At 44.2% G+C, this 19,664-nt stretch overlaps 1 protein-coding gene across 1 annotated transcript in view; it reads right to left on the bottom strand.

Annotated features, from left to right (window-relative positions):
- Window positions 1-1,039: 1,039 nt before the first annotated feature.
- Window positions 1,040-19,664, bottom strand: part of RASSF3 (Ras association domain family member 3) — an 84,886-nt gene continuing 66,261 nt past the window's right edge. Inside the window, exons 2-5 of the mRNA XM_015152206.3 lie at window positions 13,343-13,450; window positions 9,783-10,020; window positions 6,958-7,067; window positions 1,040-3,822 (exon numbers count right to left, since the gene is read on the bottom strand). Of these exons, the coding sequence (XP_015007692.1) occupies window positions 3,673-3,822; window positions 6,958-7,067; window positions 9,783-10,020; window positions 13,343-13,450 (606 nt within the window). The 3' untranslated portion in view covers window positions 1,040-3,672. The remainder of the gene's footprint in view (window positions 3,823-6,957; window positions 7,068-9,782; window positions 10,021-13,342; window positions 13,451-19,664) is intronic.

Genomic DNA, 19,664 nt, shown 5'->3' with positions numbered 1-19,664 from the left:
AAAAAACAGTTAGTCGGGTGTGGTGGCAGGCACCTGTAATCCCAGCTACTAGGGAGGCTGAGGCAGGAGAATTGCTTGAACCTGGGAAGTGGAGGTTACAGTAAGCCAAGATCATGCCACTGCACTCCAGCCTGGGCGACAGAGTGAGACTCCATCTCCAAAAAAAAAAAAAGGGGAGGATAAAAATATAAAAATTCCCAAACATTCCCCACACACCTTGGGTAGTAACCCAAGTAGAACCCCCCAAACCTGATTCCTCTGAATGTTTCAGTAGTAAGCAGAATTATACAAAGCCATAATTTTCTATCACAGTATTTTTATTTAGAGAGCAGCTATGGCACGTGAAAGGCCTCTACCACCCGGTGCCAGCCTTGCTCCTATTTCATCAGCCCCTCCAGGAGGCAGTGTAGTAGTAAAAACACTCCCAACAGCAGGCATGGAAGCTGAACACCATGGGACAAAGACGAGGTGCAGGTGTGCACAGGGTGGAACCCCATCATCCCTGCGGGTTCCCCAAACACTCTCCATCCCATCTGTGTAAGGCAGTCACGGTGACCAAAAAATTACAAATACTCACTTTATGTTGAAATGGTGTGTTTCAGGGGTAGGAGACCTCAGGGCAACAACAGGGGTGGAGGGAGATTTCTAAAGAACTGACAAGGTTCTATTTTGGTAATGGCCATGGGGTGTCCATTTTATATAATAATCCTGTAAACTGTTTGCAGGCTTTTTTATTTTTATTTTTTCACTCTCGGCCTCCCTCTTATGCATACTTTATATACTTTTAAATGTGTATATTTCAAAAATTAAAACAATTGTTTTAAATAAAATGGGAATATGCGGTGTGAGCTTAAGGTTATTTTTCCTCAGAGGATAAGGCAAAGAGAAAATGACATCTGGGAGAACAAATATGACCCACCCAAACTTAGTAAAGTTGTTGCATTCCAGCATGTGTCCCTGTGTATCTGCAAAAGCAGCTCAGCCCACTCCTGTGACCTTTTTAAATCTAGCATATCATAAATAAACACACACAAACATCAACTAATAACTTCAATTTTTAATAATGGAAACAATTTTGCCATTCTATAAACAATTCTAGGGAGGAAAAATCTTCCCTACAAAAATAAGCTTAAACCCATCAAAATTATAAATATTATAACTTTTTACTTCTGCCATTTAAAATGCTCTCCTGCAATACTACCCTCCTTCATTTAACATCTTTCCTGTACCATCACATATTGAAGAGAAAACAGTATTACAGCAAAGCTTAGATAGTTTAACATAACGATTTGCACAATGGTTCTTAAAAAAATCTTTGGCCTTAGTGGCCTTTTTTCTTCACTTACACATTAAAAATGCTGCTGCAGTAACCAGTGTTTGGGAAAGGACATCAGTCTTCAAGAACCATGAACTGACAGAATTTCAATACAGTAAGTTTCCAAATTGCAATCTGTAGTGCACATGACAGTGAGCGAGGTTCTGGATAAATACAGAATGAGGATGCCTATTCAGACAATCTACTTCAAGTAAAAAAAAAAAAAAAATTCACAGATACCCATAAGCTACTACTTTAGGTTCTAACAGTGTCTTAATCTGAGAAACAAATGCTTCACAAAATATAAGTTAACTGGGATGAATAATTAAAAAATCAGGTGGTGATAACAATATACTCAAACCCAGGCCATAGTCTGAATAGTAAAACCAGTTAAAAAAAAAAAAAATCACGAAGGCATTCCCTGAACAATAAAGGTAAAGTGTTGGATGATAATGTCACTAAAACCTCATCAATGTACTAAAGAGAAGTTACATGCAAAATTAAACAAGATGTGCCATACATATTTGATAGCTGCTAATTCTATTTTTTTCAACTTTCCTTAAATGCTTAGGAAGATCTGATTGTCTCAGTAGATTGTGTGGCACAGCGTAACAACTTAGGTCTGCCTCCAACAAGATGGGTGTTCTCCAAAAAGTCAGAAGAGCCACCAAGAGAGGAACAGAAATGCAATAAAAGGCACAGTTCACTTAGGCAAAGAACTGAAGCACCTTGGAATTTCAAAAAGAATCCATTAGGTGTCACCAAAGTGTTAACAATTCCTTGGGAATTTATAAACAAAAAATATCTAGACTAAAAATAGAATATAAGGCCCCTCTGGAACCACTGCACACCTTTCCCTCTGTTCTCAGATTAAACTGCTGCATAAAATGAGGTTACTTAGCCTGTTTTAAGGAAGGCTTCTATTGCACATGCATTTCTTTGGTTGGTAATAACATGTACTTTTGTTAAAATATTTCCATAATGAAGCCCTGTTGTGTGGTTAGCTGGGTGTGGACTTTCCTCCCTTTCTTGGGGGCCTCCTACTCACAGTCAAGTTGCCCTTTAGAACTAAAGATCTGGTAGGATTGGGTCCTCATTCAATTGCCCTGTTCTATATTATGTAAGAACAGATTTCAATGTAGAAAAGAAAGCGGGGGGGGGGGGTGGAGAGAAGGAGGGAAGGAACAAGGTAGGGTGGGAAAGAGAAGGGAAGGAAAGAAAAAAGGGAAGAAAGGAAAAGGGAAGGAGGAATAAAAGGGAAGGCGGTGATTGTCACAAAAGTTTACTTGATAAATATCCTAGCTACCAATCAAGGGAAAAACAGCTGCCCCTACCCGAATTCCATCTCAACTTCGAAAACCACCTGGGGGAGGAAAATTATATACTGTATGTAACTTAACAAGAGTTAGTGAATGGTCACTGTCCTGCCTATGCACAGCAGCTACACCAATTAGACCTTCCACTCCAAACGGGCAGAATGAAGAGGGTCAGGTCCAGTGTGAGGCCTACCTCTGCCCAGGTCAGCAGGCTCCACCGGCCTGATTTTCTGGTCGGTTGGCTGCAGAGTTCATGGGGCCCTCCTTTTGGTTTAGCTCCTGCCTCTGGCTCTGTTCCCACATTTTACCCACCAGGAAACCAAGCGATACTAAAATGAGTTTAACATCTCCACACTGAATGCTTTTAACTCATTTACAAGCAACTACCCCTTTCTCCACTACCCCTAACTGAAAAGCCAAGTCACCTTCCACAGCCCGCTGGCCACCACCCCGCATGCCTTCTTCCAAACTTACACTTTCCTTTCTGTGTCAACCCCTAACAAAATCCTTCACAATAAATTCCTCAGAGTTCCTAGATTCCTGTGCCTTTCGATTCACATGGATAGATTCCTCTGACATTAAAAAAAGAAAAGAAAACAAAAAACCAGACAGGTAGTTTCAAAATAGGACAAGTATTCAGAAAGATTCCTAGTTAAGCTTTTTAAAACATCAACAGCATATCCGTAAGCTTAACAGCATCATCACATAATTAAAACAACCAAAAAAAAAAAAAAAAAAAAAAACAACACACCCCCAGAGTTCATGCTTCCAAGCACCCTCGAATGCTCCTGACGACGCTACAGGTTCACAGCTTGCCAAGAGGTAACACTGCGGTGCTGAACAACAAGCTTGCAGCGCCCCTTACATGGGACGCTAAGGTGCAGGATGCTGTGTGACCAGGTTTGGGGAACAAAATCTACAGATAGAAAGGGGAAGACCCTAGCATAGAGGGGCAAGACAGCAGCCCTCTGAGAAGAGAGGCACTTGCTGTTGTTTTCTACATCGGTCCCCGCACCGGGCCTGGCGGGCAGAGAGCCCCCTTTAATCAGGCTTCCAGACCTCGCGGAGGGCTTCTTCCAGCTTGTGTCGGTAGGCTGCGTAGCGCCCCCGCAGGTTCTGCAGCTGCTCATCTTCTTCCTTGTCCAAGATACGCAAGAAATTCTGTAGTTCTGGAAGGCTGAAGGCTTCCCACTGTCAGGAAACAAAGAAAGAAGAACGCCAGGTGTTTCATGCTCAGTCAGACTTAGGAATGCCGACGGGGAGCTCCCGAAGGCGCGGCTGCCCTCCCCTCCCAGCCCCAGGCCGCAGAAGGTGTGGTCTGCAAGAGCTGGGGTGTTGCCAGCCTAAGGACTCCCTCTACTCCCACTCCCACCTCAGCTCACACCAATCACCTTCCTACCCTCTCCTCCCACTGTTGTTCAAGACTATCTCCCTAAAAGCCAGGGACCTCCGTATCCCTAAGTCTATTAGACACTTTCAGTCCTTACCTGATTTGACCCCCAGCAGCATTAAAAACTCGACACTCCTTCCATCTTAACCTCGAGTCCTCATTGTAACTGACTGCTTTCTTACCTCGCATCATCAATCTTATCACTCCCAAACAGTTCTCCACTCAGCCTTTTCTCCCTCGGTACGGCCCCTTGGTGCTAGCTACCATCATCTATCCCTCCATCGCTGGGACAGCTTCCTACCTGGCCTCCTCACTTGGCTCTTATGCTCCCCAATCTGTTCCCCAAAGAGAACATCCTTTGTAAAATGCACGCTGGCCAAGACTCTCTCCTGCGTAGAACCATCCGATGACTTCCCGTAGTTGCTGAGGCTAAGTCTGAAAGACTCTAAACTCTCCTGCCCCATCTCTCTCTCACTGAGCTTCACTTTCTACCCAAGTGGCACGCATTCTCCCCTCCTCCACTTTACCTGGCTATGAACTACTCATCCTCCCCATCTCAGCTTAAATGCTACTTTCTCTAAGCAGCTTTCCACATCTTCCTCCCCTCTCTTCCCACCCGGGACTAAGTGTATCAAAAGCCTTCACAGAGCCCTCATCACAACCAAGATTTTAAAATTACAATTATTTGCTTAGTATCTATCTCACCTGTACCTTACCTACACCACAGCTGCCGTACTTCTCCTATTTGGAGTTTATCTCTTGCCTTGAGGCTCTGAGCCTTGTTTCCTTAACAGCTCCTAGAACTTATTTAGCAGGCACAAAATAAGTTTTTAGGCTGGGCATGGTGGCTCATGCCTATAATCCCAGCACTTTGGAATGCTGAGGCAGGAGATCACTTGAGCCCAGAAGTTCAAGACCAGAAGTTTGAGACCAGCATGGGCAATATAGTGACACCCTGTCTCTACAAAAAATTTAAAAATTATCTGGTTGTGATGGTACCTTCCTGTAGTCTCAGCTACTCGGGAGGCTGAGGTGGGAGGACTGCTTGAGCCCAGGAGTTTGAGGCTGCAGTGAGCCATGATTGCACCACTGCACTCCAGCCTGGGTGACAGTGCAAGACCCAGTCTCTTTAAGAAGAAAAAAAAAAACAATTAAAACAAATTTTTAAAAATAGAAGCAGTGAATGTCAAGGAGGGTATCTAGCATCATCTAGGAGGTTTTTTCCAAACACATCCCCCTCTCCCAAAGGGAGGCCTGGATCCTGGTGGAGAATTGCTATCTGATGGTGTAGAGAAAAGGTTCAAAATAATCAAATACAAACAAATAGAGAAAAATAAGTAAATCCACCAAGTGGGCTCAGTGGTAGAAGAATTCCTGGAGATAAGTTTAGGCTGGTTATTAAAATAAAAAATGAGCAACATGGAGGAGGAGAGCAAAATTCCACGTTAGAATATTCTGTTAATTTTTAAAATTTCAACAGATTATCTTTCACCTATGTTGAAGTCTCCAAAATAAAGACATCATATAAATATCCCTCCCACCCCCTAACAGCTATGGAAATTTCTTCCTTCAGTTCAGTTTTCCTCAGATAACTGAGAAACAAGAACACCATACAGAAGTCCAGTACAGCAGTCCGGAACAATAAAACCCAATGTCAAGTCAATTTCAAACCTAAGTTAAGGCCAGGTGCAGTGGCTCACACCTGTAATCTCAGCACTTTGGGAGGCTGAGGTGGGAGGATCGTTTGAGCCCCGGAGTTTGAGACCAGCTTGGGCAATGTAGCGAGACCCCATCTCTAATTAGAATTAAAATAAAATAAAATAACTGAGTTAATAAAATTCTTGCCCAGTGTAGTTCTAGTTGCTACTTAAAACACTAAGTACAAGAAAAATAAAACACTGACTAGACTATGCTCATGTGTCTGGCTTAAGCTGGCAGAAGGAATGCTGCCTAACTGCAAAGCCAAGTCAGACTCTGCACCCTGCCTTCTCCCCAAAATGAGTCTGAATGTCTTGAAAAGCTTCAAAACACCAGAATCAAAACAAACTTCAAAAACATCTAAAACCACTGTCTTCCTAAAACTCCCTTCACTTCCATGTATACATTTCTAATTGTGACCCAAAGCCACCTTGTAAAGTGTTTAGTCCCACTTAACAGATTTTAAAACTGAAGGCTAAAAGATGAGAAGATTTACCCGAGGTCATGCTACTAATCTAACCAACAGTCGGAAACAGAGTGTTTCCCAACTTTTAACCTAGAAACCCTATTCTCAACTGCACCATGTAGGACATTTCATACCATTTCCTGTTTCCAGACAGAAGACTAGGACAGGAGCTTGGGATTTGCTCAAGTGTCATTTAAAGCTGACACCTGATCTAGAGGGCAGGCTCAAGTGCTTTTTTTCTTCTACTGAACTGGCTAAATACAATCCTCCCTGGAGACAACATGGCAAATGATGCACATGGAAACATAATTTCTTAATCAGTTGACTGGGCAAAGGGGAAAAAAAAGATTCTAGAAAGCTAAATGTCTTCCATGGTAAAGAGATCAAATTTCCTTTTATTTCCCTTTAGAAGGGAATTAGCCTGGAGACTTTTGTTAGCAGCAAACACATGGTGAGTGTCAACTTTCAAAGTTCAGCTGGACTGGAGTATTTTGGAGGTGGGAAGGGGGGAAAATGACTCTCTGGATGGAAATCAAGTAAAAAATTTTATTTTCTCCCATCTCTGACAGACTAATAACATAAGGTTATAAGAGAACAACACTGTAGGCTAACTTTGGGTTCATTTCTGACAATTCAAAATCTCTCTCCCTCTCCCTGCCCTCCAACTCTCCTCTCTTCCCATCCCCCATCAATAGCCAAGTCGCTAGGCTACTGCAATTAAATAGGGCCAGCTGTTCTGTACAGTGTAAAGCAATAGTGAACAATAACTTACCTCTCCAATTTCATGTTCACGAAGAACAAAACTAAGCGTGTCTGTTCTGGGCCCTGCTACCAAACGCAGGTAGAGTGGATGTTCCCGGTCTGAGAGCTTGCAGGCGTAGACTGGGTAAGGAAACAAGCAGCATGTTACAGAGTATTCAGCCATTCCTGAGACCACTTCCCCATTGTGATCCCCTCCTCCAGATCAAGGTAACCATTCAAGTTACCCCAGTCTCCAAGTCGCCAATTGGCTCATCTTATTATTTAATACCAGTAGCCCACAGTGGAATAAAATCTATTCTGTTTCTGTTCAAATATAAACTGTGCCTTGATTAAGGAGGAAATTATTTTCAAGAATAAATTTTAGTAGGTATTAGTCCCAAAATATGCTTATAGTTATCTCTGCTCTTCCTTTTAGAAAACAAAGATAAGAGCCGGGCATGGTGGCTCACGCCTGTAATCCCAATACTTTGGGAGGCCGAGGTGGGCAGATCACCTGAGGCCAGGAGTTTGAGGCTAGGAGTTTGAGACCAGCCTGGCCAACATGGCGAAACCCTGTCTCTACCAAAAATGCAAAAAATTAGCTGGGCGTGGTGGCGGGCACCTGTAATTCCAGCTACTTGGGAGGCTGAGGCAGGAGAATCGCTCAAACCTGGGAGGTGGAGGTTGCAGCAAGCTGAGATAGTGCCATTGCGCTCCTGCCTGGGCAACAAGAGTGAAACTGTGTCTCAAAAAATAAATAATTTTTTTTTTAAATGGAAAAAAAAAAAAAAAAAAGAAAACAATCAACCTAAAAACGGGTCTACAACTCCTTTAAAAACAATAAAAATAGGCCAGTCATGCTGGCTCACACCTGTAATCCCAACACTTTGAAAGGCTGAGGCAGGAGGATCACTTGAGGCCAGGAGTTCAAGACCAGCCAGGGCAACATAGCAAAGCCCTGGTCTCCAAAAAAATATATATATATTTTTTTCTAATTAGCCAGGCATAATGGTGCCCACCTACAGTCCTAGCTACTCAGGAGACTGAGGATCACTTGAGCCCAGGAGTTCAAGGTTACAATGAGCTATGATCGTGCCATGGTACTCCAGCCTAGCCGACAGAGTAAGACGCTGTCTCAAAAACCAAGGCCAGGGGCTTGCGCCTGTAATCCCAGCACTTTGGGAGGCCGAGACAGGCGGATTGCCTGAAGTCAGGAGTTTGAGACCAGTCTGGCCACCAACATGGTGAAACCCCGTCTCTACTAAAAATACAAAAGTTAGCTGGGCATGGTGGTGGGCACTTGTAATTGCAGCTACTTGGGAGGCTGAGGCAGCAGAATCACTGGAACCCGGGAGGCGGAGATTGCAGTGAGCCGAGATTGTGCCACTGCACTCTAGCCTGGGCAACAGAGCAAGACTGTCTCAAACAAACAAAAGACAAATTTTAAAAAATGTATATACCATCCAAAGAACATAAAAACAAAGAGTTCTAGAAGCAAATCTCTCTACAGATTAATTAAGAATTAGCAGCTACAAACCAAGCAATCAGAATATAAGCTCTGGTAGCTTCAAGCACAGCTATGTCTCATGCTAGACACACCCATACAGTGACATTGCCAATCATGTTAAAGGATTTGCCAGCCATGGGGGTAATATTTCAACAAGTCACTATTACTTTCAGATTGTACAGCTGAAGTCCAGGTGAGCAGGCAAAGAAACTGGCAGATAAAAATGCCATCGAGCTTCTCTACATTATTGTGGCACTTCCAGATGCATTGCCTTGCCAATTTCCCTGTAGATATAAACTTCCCCCACAATACTAAGCTTGTGACCTCTGGAGGTAGGAACCCTGGTCTGTTCATCTTTGTATTCCACAGGGTCTAGCCCCATGGTATGTTTTTAAAAAGATGTATGCATACTCAGCAATGGGCTGGGTTTCATCCTATGTAACTGAAGAACATTACTATCATGTCAAGGTTAATATATTTTCTTCTATAGCTACATGAGGCTTTACCCAGAAAAACTAAAGAAAGCTTCAATAGTTTATTGTACACACACACACACACACACACACACACACACACACACACCCCAATTTCAAATCACATGTAGTTAATCACTGAATCACTACTGTCCACCACTGGTATCAATTTCTGGTCACTGCCTGACCTGGAATATCTCATTCCGTTTCATATAGTAATTTAATATTTAATATTCTCTTTCTATCCCCTGAATGTGGATATGAAGTTTAGTCAGACCCTAGATCAAAATGTTATTCACTCATCTTATAAGCCTCTGGGGGGCAGAGTACCAAAATGTCCCGGTGTAACACCAAGTGAGACAAGCTAAGGAATCAGGAGAGCCCAGGGCTGGGCCATTTCCATCAGTACGCTGAAATGTGCTGTGATGCACATGTGCCTCCCCAGTCGCAAGGTCTCAGCACAGGTCCACCAAACCACTCCATGTACCGATGCACAACAAATGTGGAATGTGCTATTGAAAACTTTAAACACAGAGGCACTCTTTTGTGTCCTAAAGAAAATTAAAATCAAAGCCACTCCTAACAATAACAAAAAACAGCCCCCGCCCCATCCCCCCAACAACAACACAAAATAGTCCATAACTGCCCATTGCATATGGATGCTTCCAAGCTCCTCAGACCCACAACTGTCCAACTCAAAAATGTGGACAGCCAGGAAGCACTAAGTGCATGCTAAGATCACCATGGCTTCCAGCATCGGACTCCAGGCTCTGACACAATTGACATGGATGAGACCCACCAGTCTTCCCTCTGCTAATGAGAACAGCAGATGTAAGTAGAAGCACAGACCATTTTCCTTTTAAGCTGGCAGCGTACCTTGGTCTTCCCTGTGACAACGCTTATAAAGTGCAAACTTGGCAGGGCTCTCAGTCACGAGAAACTTTTTGAGCAGGGCCTCGATCACTTCCCCGACAGTGTTTGTGCTGCTGATATGAAGTGTATTCATACAGCCATTGCTACTGGGAGAGAGTTTTCCAGAATTTGGAGAAGTCTGTGGAGGTCTGCAGAGTTCCATCTGTACTTTAATGAAGCCAGTGTAAATCCCATTTGAATTCTGAAGCAGGGAGAGAAGCACACACTTAGCTGGGTGGATGGTGGCACTTTAGGGAAGGAGCATATCAAAACAAAATGGGAAGGTGAAACACTCCTTTGTTCTCTTCTCTTGGAGGTTTGTGGCAAAACTTCACTAAAGATTGCCCCCAAGGGAATGACCTCAGAGGGCGGTTAACACACCAGGCAAAGTGCTTCCAGAGGCAAGGTCTGCAGGGCAGATGTGGCAACTGAAGAAGCCTCCTGATGCTGTGGCTGACTGCTGGCCCCAGACTCATGCCTCTGAAGCTACTGGCAAAAGGTCAGGGCCCATTTGCAAGGTTACAATCCAATGAAGCAGATGCTAGCCAAACCACAAAACTTATTAAAGCTTGGGGGATATGTCTAGGCTACAGGCTCAAAGGAAACAACATCCTCAACTGGTGACTATTATATGCAAAAGGAAGGTCACAATTAGGGCTCTGAAATACCAAAGTCAATAATGAGGAGACAGTAAGAAAATAGGCTATTTTCATTCCTAGTGGCTATATTCATATGCACTGAATTACCAACTTTGCTTAAACTTTTTAACACAGCATATATGCCATACAGCATAGGATGCATTTCAGGTCTCTTAAGCAGCATTTTAAAAACAAATTCAATCGCTTGAGGTTGCAGCAAGCCAAGATCACGCCATTGCTCTCCAGCCTGGGCAACAGAGCAAGACTCTGTCTCAAAAAAAAAAAACAAAAACAAAAAAAAAACAAATTCAAGCCACTATACTTCACAGTACAGATCTTAAAAACAACTATCTTCGCTGATGGCAGAATTACTATTTCTTAGTTGACAAAAACAGTAATAACAGTTTGGTCTTCGCTTTTTATTTTTATTTTTCTATTCAGTATATTTGGGGCCAGGCTCAGTGGCTCATGTCTATAATCCCAGCACTTTGGGAGGCCGAGGCAAGCAGATCACTGGAAGTCAGGAGTTTGAGACCAGCCTGGCCAACAGGGTGAAATCCTATCTCTACTGAAAACACACACAAAAAATTAGCTGAGTGTGGTGGCGGGCGCCTGTAATCCCAGCTACTCAAAAGGCTGAGGCAGGAGAATCTCTTGAACCCAGAGGCGAGGTTGCAGTGAGCCGAGATTATACCATTACACTTCAGCCTGGGCGACAGAGTGAGACTCCATCTCAAAAACAAACAAACAAAAACAGTATATTTAAAAAAGATTTACTGTAATGTTTTATTAAAACAAACTGTCAAGTGTTACATATAAATGCCACAGTTAAAGTAGAACATTTAAAACTACCTTTATGGTGTGTTATTTTTCTTCCTTCCTGCAAGATCAATTTCCAATCCCAACTGATTGAAATCCCAATTGAAAACTGTTTTGTTTTGTTTTGTTTTTTTCTGTTTTTGAGACAGGGTCTCACTCTCTCACCCAGGCTGGAGTGCAGTGGCACGAACACAGCTCACTGCAGCCTCAACTTCCTGAGTTCAAGTGATCCTCCTGAGTAGTGGGGGCTGCAGGCACCCGCCACTATGCCTGGTTAATTTTTCTATTTTTAGTAGAGATCGGGTTTTGCCATGTTGACTAGGCTGGTCTCTAACTTTTTTTTTTTTTTTTTTTGAGACGGAGTCTTGCTCTGTCGCTCAGGCTGGAGTGCAGTGGTGCAATCGCGGCTCACCGCAAGCTCCGCCTCCCAGGTTCATGCCATTCTCCTGCCTCAGCCTCCTGAGTAGCTAGGACTACAGGCGCCTGCCACCACGCCTGGCTAATTTTTGTATTTTTAGTAGAGACCGGGTTTCACTGTATTAGCCAGGATGGTCTCCATCTCCTGACCTCGTGATCTGCCGGCCTCGGCCTCCCAAAAGTGCTGGGATTACAGGTGTGAGCCACCATCGAACTCTTGACTTCAAGTGATCCACCCGCCTCGGCCTCTCAAAATGCTGGGATTACAGATGTGAGCCACTGTGCCCAGCCTAAAATTTTTATCTTTAAAATGATATGGATAATTTGTATCTGTTTTAGTCTCTATGGGGAAAGAAAAAAAAAAAAAAAGTAAGTAGAATTCTCCTTTGATGAAAAAATGTGTTTGAAAAAGAAATCTTGCTGCTGGAACGATGAAGAGGTTACCTTGGGATTTTTCCTCTCCCCTCTTTTTGGAGGAGTTCTACCAGGGAGGGGTTCTTTACCACAAGGGTTTCTATTGAAAGCTCTTCCCCAAGAATCACCGGATTCGGTAGGGCCTGTTTTAAACCAATCACCCTGTCCTTTACCAAACTCTGTCAGTTCACAGTAAACAGACTGAAAGACAGGGGTCCAAGTGCCCTGGAAACTGGTATCAAGGGCTGACAAGTGCCGTGAGGAAGGCAGGCCACTCAATGGGTAGGCGAGACCTAGATGCCAGCTAAGTTTAGAGGAACATGAATACTCTAGTTCTGCTGTCAGCTCTTGTTTCCCTGTCACCAGGCCCTGAGCTTTCTCCCTCCTGTACACCGACTCTGCATGCTTCAAACAGTGTGGTGCAATGCTGTGGAAGCCTGTGACGGCGACGTGGAAGACACTGAGTATTAAGTACCTTGTCTTACACTAATGACCGGCAAAGAAAACTATCCTATTATATACCTCTATATTCCAATCCATGGGCTCAAAATCCTCTCCCTGACACTTCCATACTTATTTTGTACAAGACAAAAACTTAGGGGCTTCTGATACCTGTAATCCCAGCACTTTGGGAGGCCAAGGTGGGCAGATTCCTTGAGCTAAGGAATTTGAAATACGCCTGGGTGACATGGCAAAACCCCGTCTCTACAAAAAACTACAAAAATTAGCTGGGCATCCTGGCAAGCGCCTGTGGTCCCAGCTACTCTGGAGGCTGAGGTGGGAGGATTACTTGAGCCCAGAGGTCGAGGCTGCAGTGAGCAGTGATCGTGCCACTGCACTCCAGCCCGGGTGACAGAGCAAAACCTTGTTTCAAAAAAAAAAAAAAACCCTTACCTGAGGTCTTCTTAGAATCTGAGTCACTATTTCTGTACGTTAGGCAATGATGCTAAAAATCCTTTGAGGAAGGAGGGGTGGGTCACAAAATCCTTTAAAATAAAATTATAAGTGTTTCCCTTTTTTAAGGTTAACCCAGCAACCGATTTTTGAGACAAAGCCACTTCACAATACAGATTTAAATTGAAAGCCACAGAAATATTGCATTTTCCTGTTCTGTATACCGTGACTACTACCCTTCTACAAATGTTATTCAGATATTTAGAACTATAGATTGTAGTACCAACAATTTATATTTGTTTTTTGACAGGTGTCAACCCAAATAGTATTGTGGGTACTTACCAAGGTCATCTTCAACTTGTCTGTGACTGCTAAGTTGTATTTATGAACTTTCTCTTTGATCTCCTCTTTGCTGAGGTAACTGTGGGTTTCCTTCTCTTTCTCAACATCCTAGAAGAAAAACAAGCCATGTCACATGTGAGCAATCATAGAAAAAACTGCGGATAGGCCGGGTGCGGTGGCTCACGCCTGTAATCTCAGCACTTTGGGACGCTGAGGTGGGTGGATCACCTGAGGTTGGGAGTCTGAGACCACCCTGACCAAAATGGAGAAACCCTGTCTCTACTAAAAATATGAAATTAGCTGGGCATGGTGGTGCATGCCTGTAAACCCAGCTACTCAGGAGGCTGAGGCAGGAGAATCACTTTGAGAGGCAGAGGTTGCGGTGAGCTGAGATCACGCCATTGCACCTCAGCCTGGGCAACAAGAGAAAACCTCTGTCTCAAAAATAAAAGGGGATAAGTCAGGATTTTTAAAAAATTCCACACAAGGGCTGGGCACGGTGGCACAAGCCTGCAATCCCAGGACTTTGAGAGGCCAAGGAGGGCAGAGCTTGAGCCCTGGAGATTGTGACCAGGCTGGGCAACATGAGGAAACTCTATCTCTACAAAAAATATAAAAATGAGCTGGGCGCAGTGGTGCGCACCTGTAGTCCCACCTACTTAGAAGGCTGAGGTTGGAGGATCACCTCAGCCCAGAAGTCGAGGCTGTAGTGAGCCATAATTGTGCCACTGTGCTCTAGCCTGGGTGACAGAGTGCGACTCTGTCTCAAAAAAAAAAAAAAAAAAAAAAAATTACAACCCATACAAGAACCGTGTTGTTCTTGCACATCACCTTGAAACACACACACACACACACACACTCTTTCTCCCTCTGTCTCTCCCCCTCCCCGCCCCAACTCCCTCAATGCTTCCCTTTCTCTCTTACTTTCAAACTCTCCAGGCTTATCCACCAATTACGGTTCTCATTCTTTCAGACTACAGTCTTCCTAGGGGATATATTTTTTTAAAAACTAATTTGTCAGCAGCTAGAAATATCCCTGATCTGTAAACTGTATACAACTACCAGAGGGTAATTCATCTTCCAAACAAATCCCCAGGCCAAGATACAAGTAGCCAGACTTCTCCTTCCTACCCTTCCAGTCTCACCCACTTCTCTACCTCCCCACACTCTAGAGGGAGAAACATCGGTTAAATCCTCTTCTCACTGTGAAGAATTTATCAATAATTAGCTGTCTAACTAGTTCCACCAGTGCATGACATTATGCAGCAGTAGACGTGATCACAAATGACCAAATTACAGCGTTTTGTCACCCTGACGAAGTATACCAGGCACCTAACTTGTACTGCCTTTACTTCTCCCAACGACCTAATCAAGGAGGCATTATCACTCCAGTTTCAGCAAATTAAACTGCTGGAAAAAAATGTAACTGTTCAGTGGAAGCAAATGAAAGCCTGCTAACCCTCCCTAACTCCAAACTTTACTGGGAGCTCTAAGAGCTTCCACAGGGGTGTTCTCATTTAATCCTCCCAACAATGAGCTAATGCTAATTAGCACCCCTATGCTACAGATAAGGACAAGATTTACAGAGGCCAAGCAGTTTGTCCAAGGACAACCCAACTAGTTGAGAGACCAAAGTTCTACTTTAATCCAGGTCTTCTAGGGTGTTCCCACTAAATCCAATCGGTCCCCAAGGGTCTGGTGTGGGTAAACATTTAAAAACTTACAGAAAGGCTGCATAATCAGACTCAACACAAGGAGAGGAAGAACAGTTAAAATCTAATGATTTACGCCTGCAAAATAAAGCCTTTGTAAACACGTCTCTTTCTGCCAGACACATCACACCATTCTCACAGCTGGATAGTCTCCAGGCAGGCACTGGTTTCCATCTGCCCACTGGAAGCTAGTGTCGTAAATACACCAGGAGGGGCTACTACAGAACTTGCATCAATATCACGTTGAGTAAGAAAAGGCTCTCGATCCATTCAAACCTCAAGATCTTTGACTTGAGACCCTAAGAGGAGTGTGCTGACTATAAATTATCACGGTGACTTTTCAATGTCAGCACCAACCTGGTGAAGTCTAATGGGTCAGTATACTGGGTAATACTGGATAAATACCAGCACAAGATAATGTGTTCACTCCCTAGCTTCAGGGGTAGGCTTCAAAGTCCCTTGGGAGCATCCTATTTGCCAATGTAAAACCCCAAAGTAATCTTATTTTTGGTATTAGTGTTTGGTGGGGGAAAAGCTGTGGATTATTAAAATAAGCTTTCAAAAGCTCCAGTGACTACTTCCAAGAAAGTGTTTTGTTTTGTTTAAGACAGGTCTCACTTTATCACCCAGGCTGGTGTGCAGGGGCATAATCACAGCTCACTGCAGCCTTGACCTCCTGAGTTCAAGCGATCCTCCCACCTCAGTCTCCTGAATAGCTGGGACTACAGGCAAGCACTACTGCACCTAGCTAATTTTTTGTATAGATGAGGTCTGGCTATGTTGCCCAGGCTGCTCTTGAACTCCTGGGTCCAAGCAATCCTCCCACCTTAGTCTCCTAAAGTGCTGGGATTACAGGTATGAGCCACTGCACTGAGCCCCAAGGAAGTTTTAAACATGTATCGCATCTCTGTCTTGCTCTTACCAATCCACAATTAGCTGGGCACCAGTCATAGCTGAAGAAGAAAATGAAGTAGTCTTGGATTGTGCATTGTTTTAACTGTCCAAAGACTCTTCAAAGCATATACTAAAAAGTGTACAATAAAGGACTTAAAATCTCATGGATGTGGGATGGGAAGCTGGCAGGGCAAAGGGGTGTTGCAGAAAGTGCACCAAGACTTGGGCTCCAGTCCTGAGTCTGTCACCAGCTAACTCTGTGCCTTGGGCTTCACTTCTCTGAGCCTGTTCCCTCATTTTCTACCAAACAAGGAACTAGAGTCAATCACCTCCTCTAAGGTGCTTTCTGGCCTAGGCTGATCTGATTGCAAAGATGTGGGGGCGCTTTCACAGGTGTGAGCAGGCCTAGAATAATCTGATTGAAAAGATCTGGTGCTGCTTTCACAGGTATGACCAAGGGCAAAAGAGTTCCATGTGAGGAATCACCAAAGGCTCACCATTAAAAACACAGGAAATGGCAAAGCACATACACAGCAGCATACATACATCCTAGGAGCTTACCACCACTCACATGAGAATTCTAAGAACGAGGAGAAGGAAAAGGGGTAATGGGAGTGATTAAGAGCAAAGAACAGGGTTAAGTAAAGCTGGTTAACCCTAAATTACAGGTTTTGCTGATGCTACGGGACTTAACACCCAGCCTTAGGCCCCTTCGCACAGGCAGACCCAGAAGCTTGAGGAAAATCCAAAGAGTAAGCCAGTCTGGAAAGAGGTATTTTCCCTGGATCATCCACACACAGATAACTGAGACATCCTTATGTAACAATTATCTTTCCTTCTCAGAGATTAAAAACTAAGGAAACTGGCTGGGCGTGGTGGCTCACACCTGTAATCCCAGCACTTTGGGAGGCTGAGGTGGACGGATAACCTGAGGTCAGGGGTTGGAGACCAGCCTGGCCAATGTGGCAAAACCCTGTCTCTACTAAAAATACAAAAATTCAGGCATGGTGGCAAGCACCTGTAGTCCCAGCTACTTGGGAGGCTGAGGTAAGAGAATCGCTTGAACCCGGGAGGCAGAGGTTGCAGTAAGCAGAGATCATGCCATTGCACTCCAGCCTGGGAGACAGAGCTAAACTCCATCTAAAAAAAAAAAAAATGGATCAACTGGAAAGAAAAGTATATCCCAGAAAAGTAGGTAAAACCCAAAGGGCCCTGATGCTGTACTTTTAAAGCCAAAAATGTAGCAATCATACACGCAAGCCTCATCATTCGGCAAATATTTGCTGAGCTTCTGCCATGTGCCAGGCACCTGCCTAAGTGTGGGGCAGTCAGGCTCAGCAGCAGACACCACGCCCGTCCTCACAGGGCTTGGTGTCTGCGCAAGTGGAGTGGGGAAGGTCAAAGGACAAACTGCTTCCAAAGTGGCCACCAAACACTGTTTCTCTGGGTCTGGTAGCAAAGAAGTCATAAGCTCAGGCCTTGGAACAGAGGACGGTGGTTTCATTTAGCATCAGAGGAAAACCCTTAACTCTACAAACTTCCCAATTGTTTACCCCTTTAAAACAGACGCTCCTGTCCGCTCACAGAGCAGAATCCTCCCCCTTCCTCCGCATACACTGATTATGAATCAGAACCACAATCTCTAGGAATGCAGCTGTATGCCCAGGAAAAACGAAGAGAAGAAAATGAAACCCAGGAGGGGCACAGTAGGTCTCACAGGTAAAGGGGTGGGAGCAAGAAGGGTTAAAAGAAAACAGTGCAGCAGACGTGGGATAGATACAACACCACGTGTCAACCCTGGCCTTTCATTGTGATGGCAGGAGAGGAAACGGCATGGGGCGCAGTCGTCTGTGGATAATGTGTCAGTTATTGTTCTTGGCAGGCAGTGAGGGCATCATGCCACGCCTGAGAGTGTCTGCTTGGTGAGTTACAAGTCATCTTTTCATAAGTCAGTTTTGTTTTGTATTCCCCAAACCCTCCAGCAGTTTCTCAGAGGAAGAGTTCTTCCACAAAAAAATATTTCGTAAATCCTAGACTCTTCTTCCCTCATTGTTTCCAGCCAGCAAGCCCTGGAGAGCTGATCTTAGGCTCGCTTCAGTTCCTGGGTGGGGTTACGTCACTGTTTTTCAGCAGCGAACTTTCTCAGATGGGACACACCCAACCTCACAGGCACCCAGGAGTTCTTGCGTAGCATGGCCCAGGCTCTACTCAAGAAATGCAGCCCAATCCCGCAGGATCACAACTCAGACTTTCGAAGAATATGCCCCAACAAATCTGGGTAAAGGGTCTGAAAATTGTTTATACTCTTTTGGTTAATTTTTCTATAACTATGAAATTATATCAAAATTAAAAACATAACAAAATGCCCAATAAACATAGTGCAATTCAGAGTGACTATTCGGGCCGGGCACGGTGACTCACGCCTGTAATCCCAACACTTTGGGAGGCCAAGGTGGGTGGATCATGAGGTCAGGAGTTCGAGACCAGCCTAGCAAACATGGTGAAACCCCATCTACAAAAATACAAAAATTAGCTGGGTGTGGTGGCGCACCTGTAATCCTAGCTACTCAGCAGGCTGCGGCAGGAGAATCACTTGAACCTGGGAGGCAGATGTTGCAGTGAGCTGAGACTGTGCCACTGCACTCCAGCCTGGACAACATAGCAAGACTCTGTCCCCACCACCCCTCAAAAAAATAGTGACTGTCCAAAAGAGAGTGAAAAGGTGAATGTGGCCCTATCATTTCCTCTATTTTAGCTTAGTGACAGCCTGTGGACTATGATTTAGACATACTTAGGTCTAAAATCACACAGCTCTGCCACATTCTAGCTGTGTGACCAGAGGCAAGTTACTTAACCTCTCTGGGCCTCAGTTTTCTCATCACTGTAAAATGTGCGAAAGAATACCTACTTTATATAACTGTTATGAAGATATATAATACAAGCCATTATTCAACAACTATTTATTGATTGCCCATTGGTGCCAAGCTCCATGCCAAGCACTCAAAGCTGTGGACCCCGCCTTTCTGCCTTTGCTTGCCTGACAGCCTAGGAAAGTTTACCTCACTCCCCACCCCAGCCCCACAAGAGGTTTTTGGGTGTTTTTTTTTATTTTTTACTTTTTTTTAGTATTACAGATCTCTTTAAAAAAATAAAGACCTTTTACCAAAAACAAACAAAAAAGAGCAAACATTAATAGCACAGATGCTCTGATTGAGTGGGGGACAATATATGCACAGTGCCTGATGCCAGTGGCATGACACTCAGTAACTGGTACTACCCTGCCACTGGGAGGTCCCACAGCTCTCACAGGTGCTCTGACACCTGGTCAGGTTTGGGGTCCAGCCTGGGTCTGCAGAGAAGGGTGAACTTCCCAGGCCAACAGGTACTTTCTCCAAGTAAGGCTAGATTCCAAAATCATGAATTCCTACTTTTCATCTCATCATCTGTTTTGGCAATAGGCAGTCACCTGCTGATGACCAACAGACTGGGATACCCAGTGTAATAACAGACAGAACAAGTTCTAGCCTAGGAATTGCACACAGCAAAACATCAAGCACCTTTCACACAGAAAATGGCACATTTATTGGAGCAGTGGGCCCATCCCATGTTGCAAATGGAATTCAAGGCTAGCTCAAACTGAACTGAACCTAGGTCTTGACTCCTCTAGATGTCTTCTAGTAAGGACATCAAATAAAGTACCATGGACCAGACCAAAA

Source organism: Macaca mulatta, chromosome 11 (assembly GCF_049350105.2).
Source record: "Macaca mulatta isolate MMU2019108-1 chromosome 11, T2T-MMU8v2.0, whole genome shotgun sequence".
NCBI classification, from domain to species: domain Eukaryota; kingdom Metazoa; phylum Chordata; class Mammalia; order Primates; family Cercopithecidae; genus Macaca; species Macaca mulatta.
This window is presented reverse-complemented; position numbering and strand designations above follow the sequence as displayed.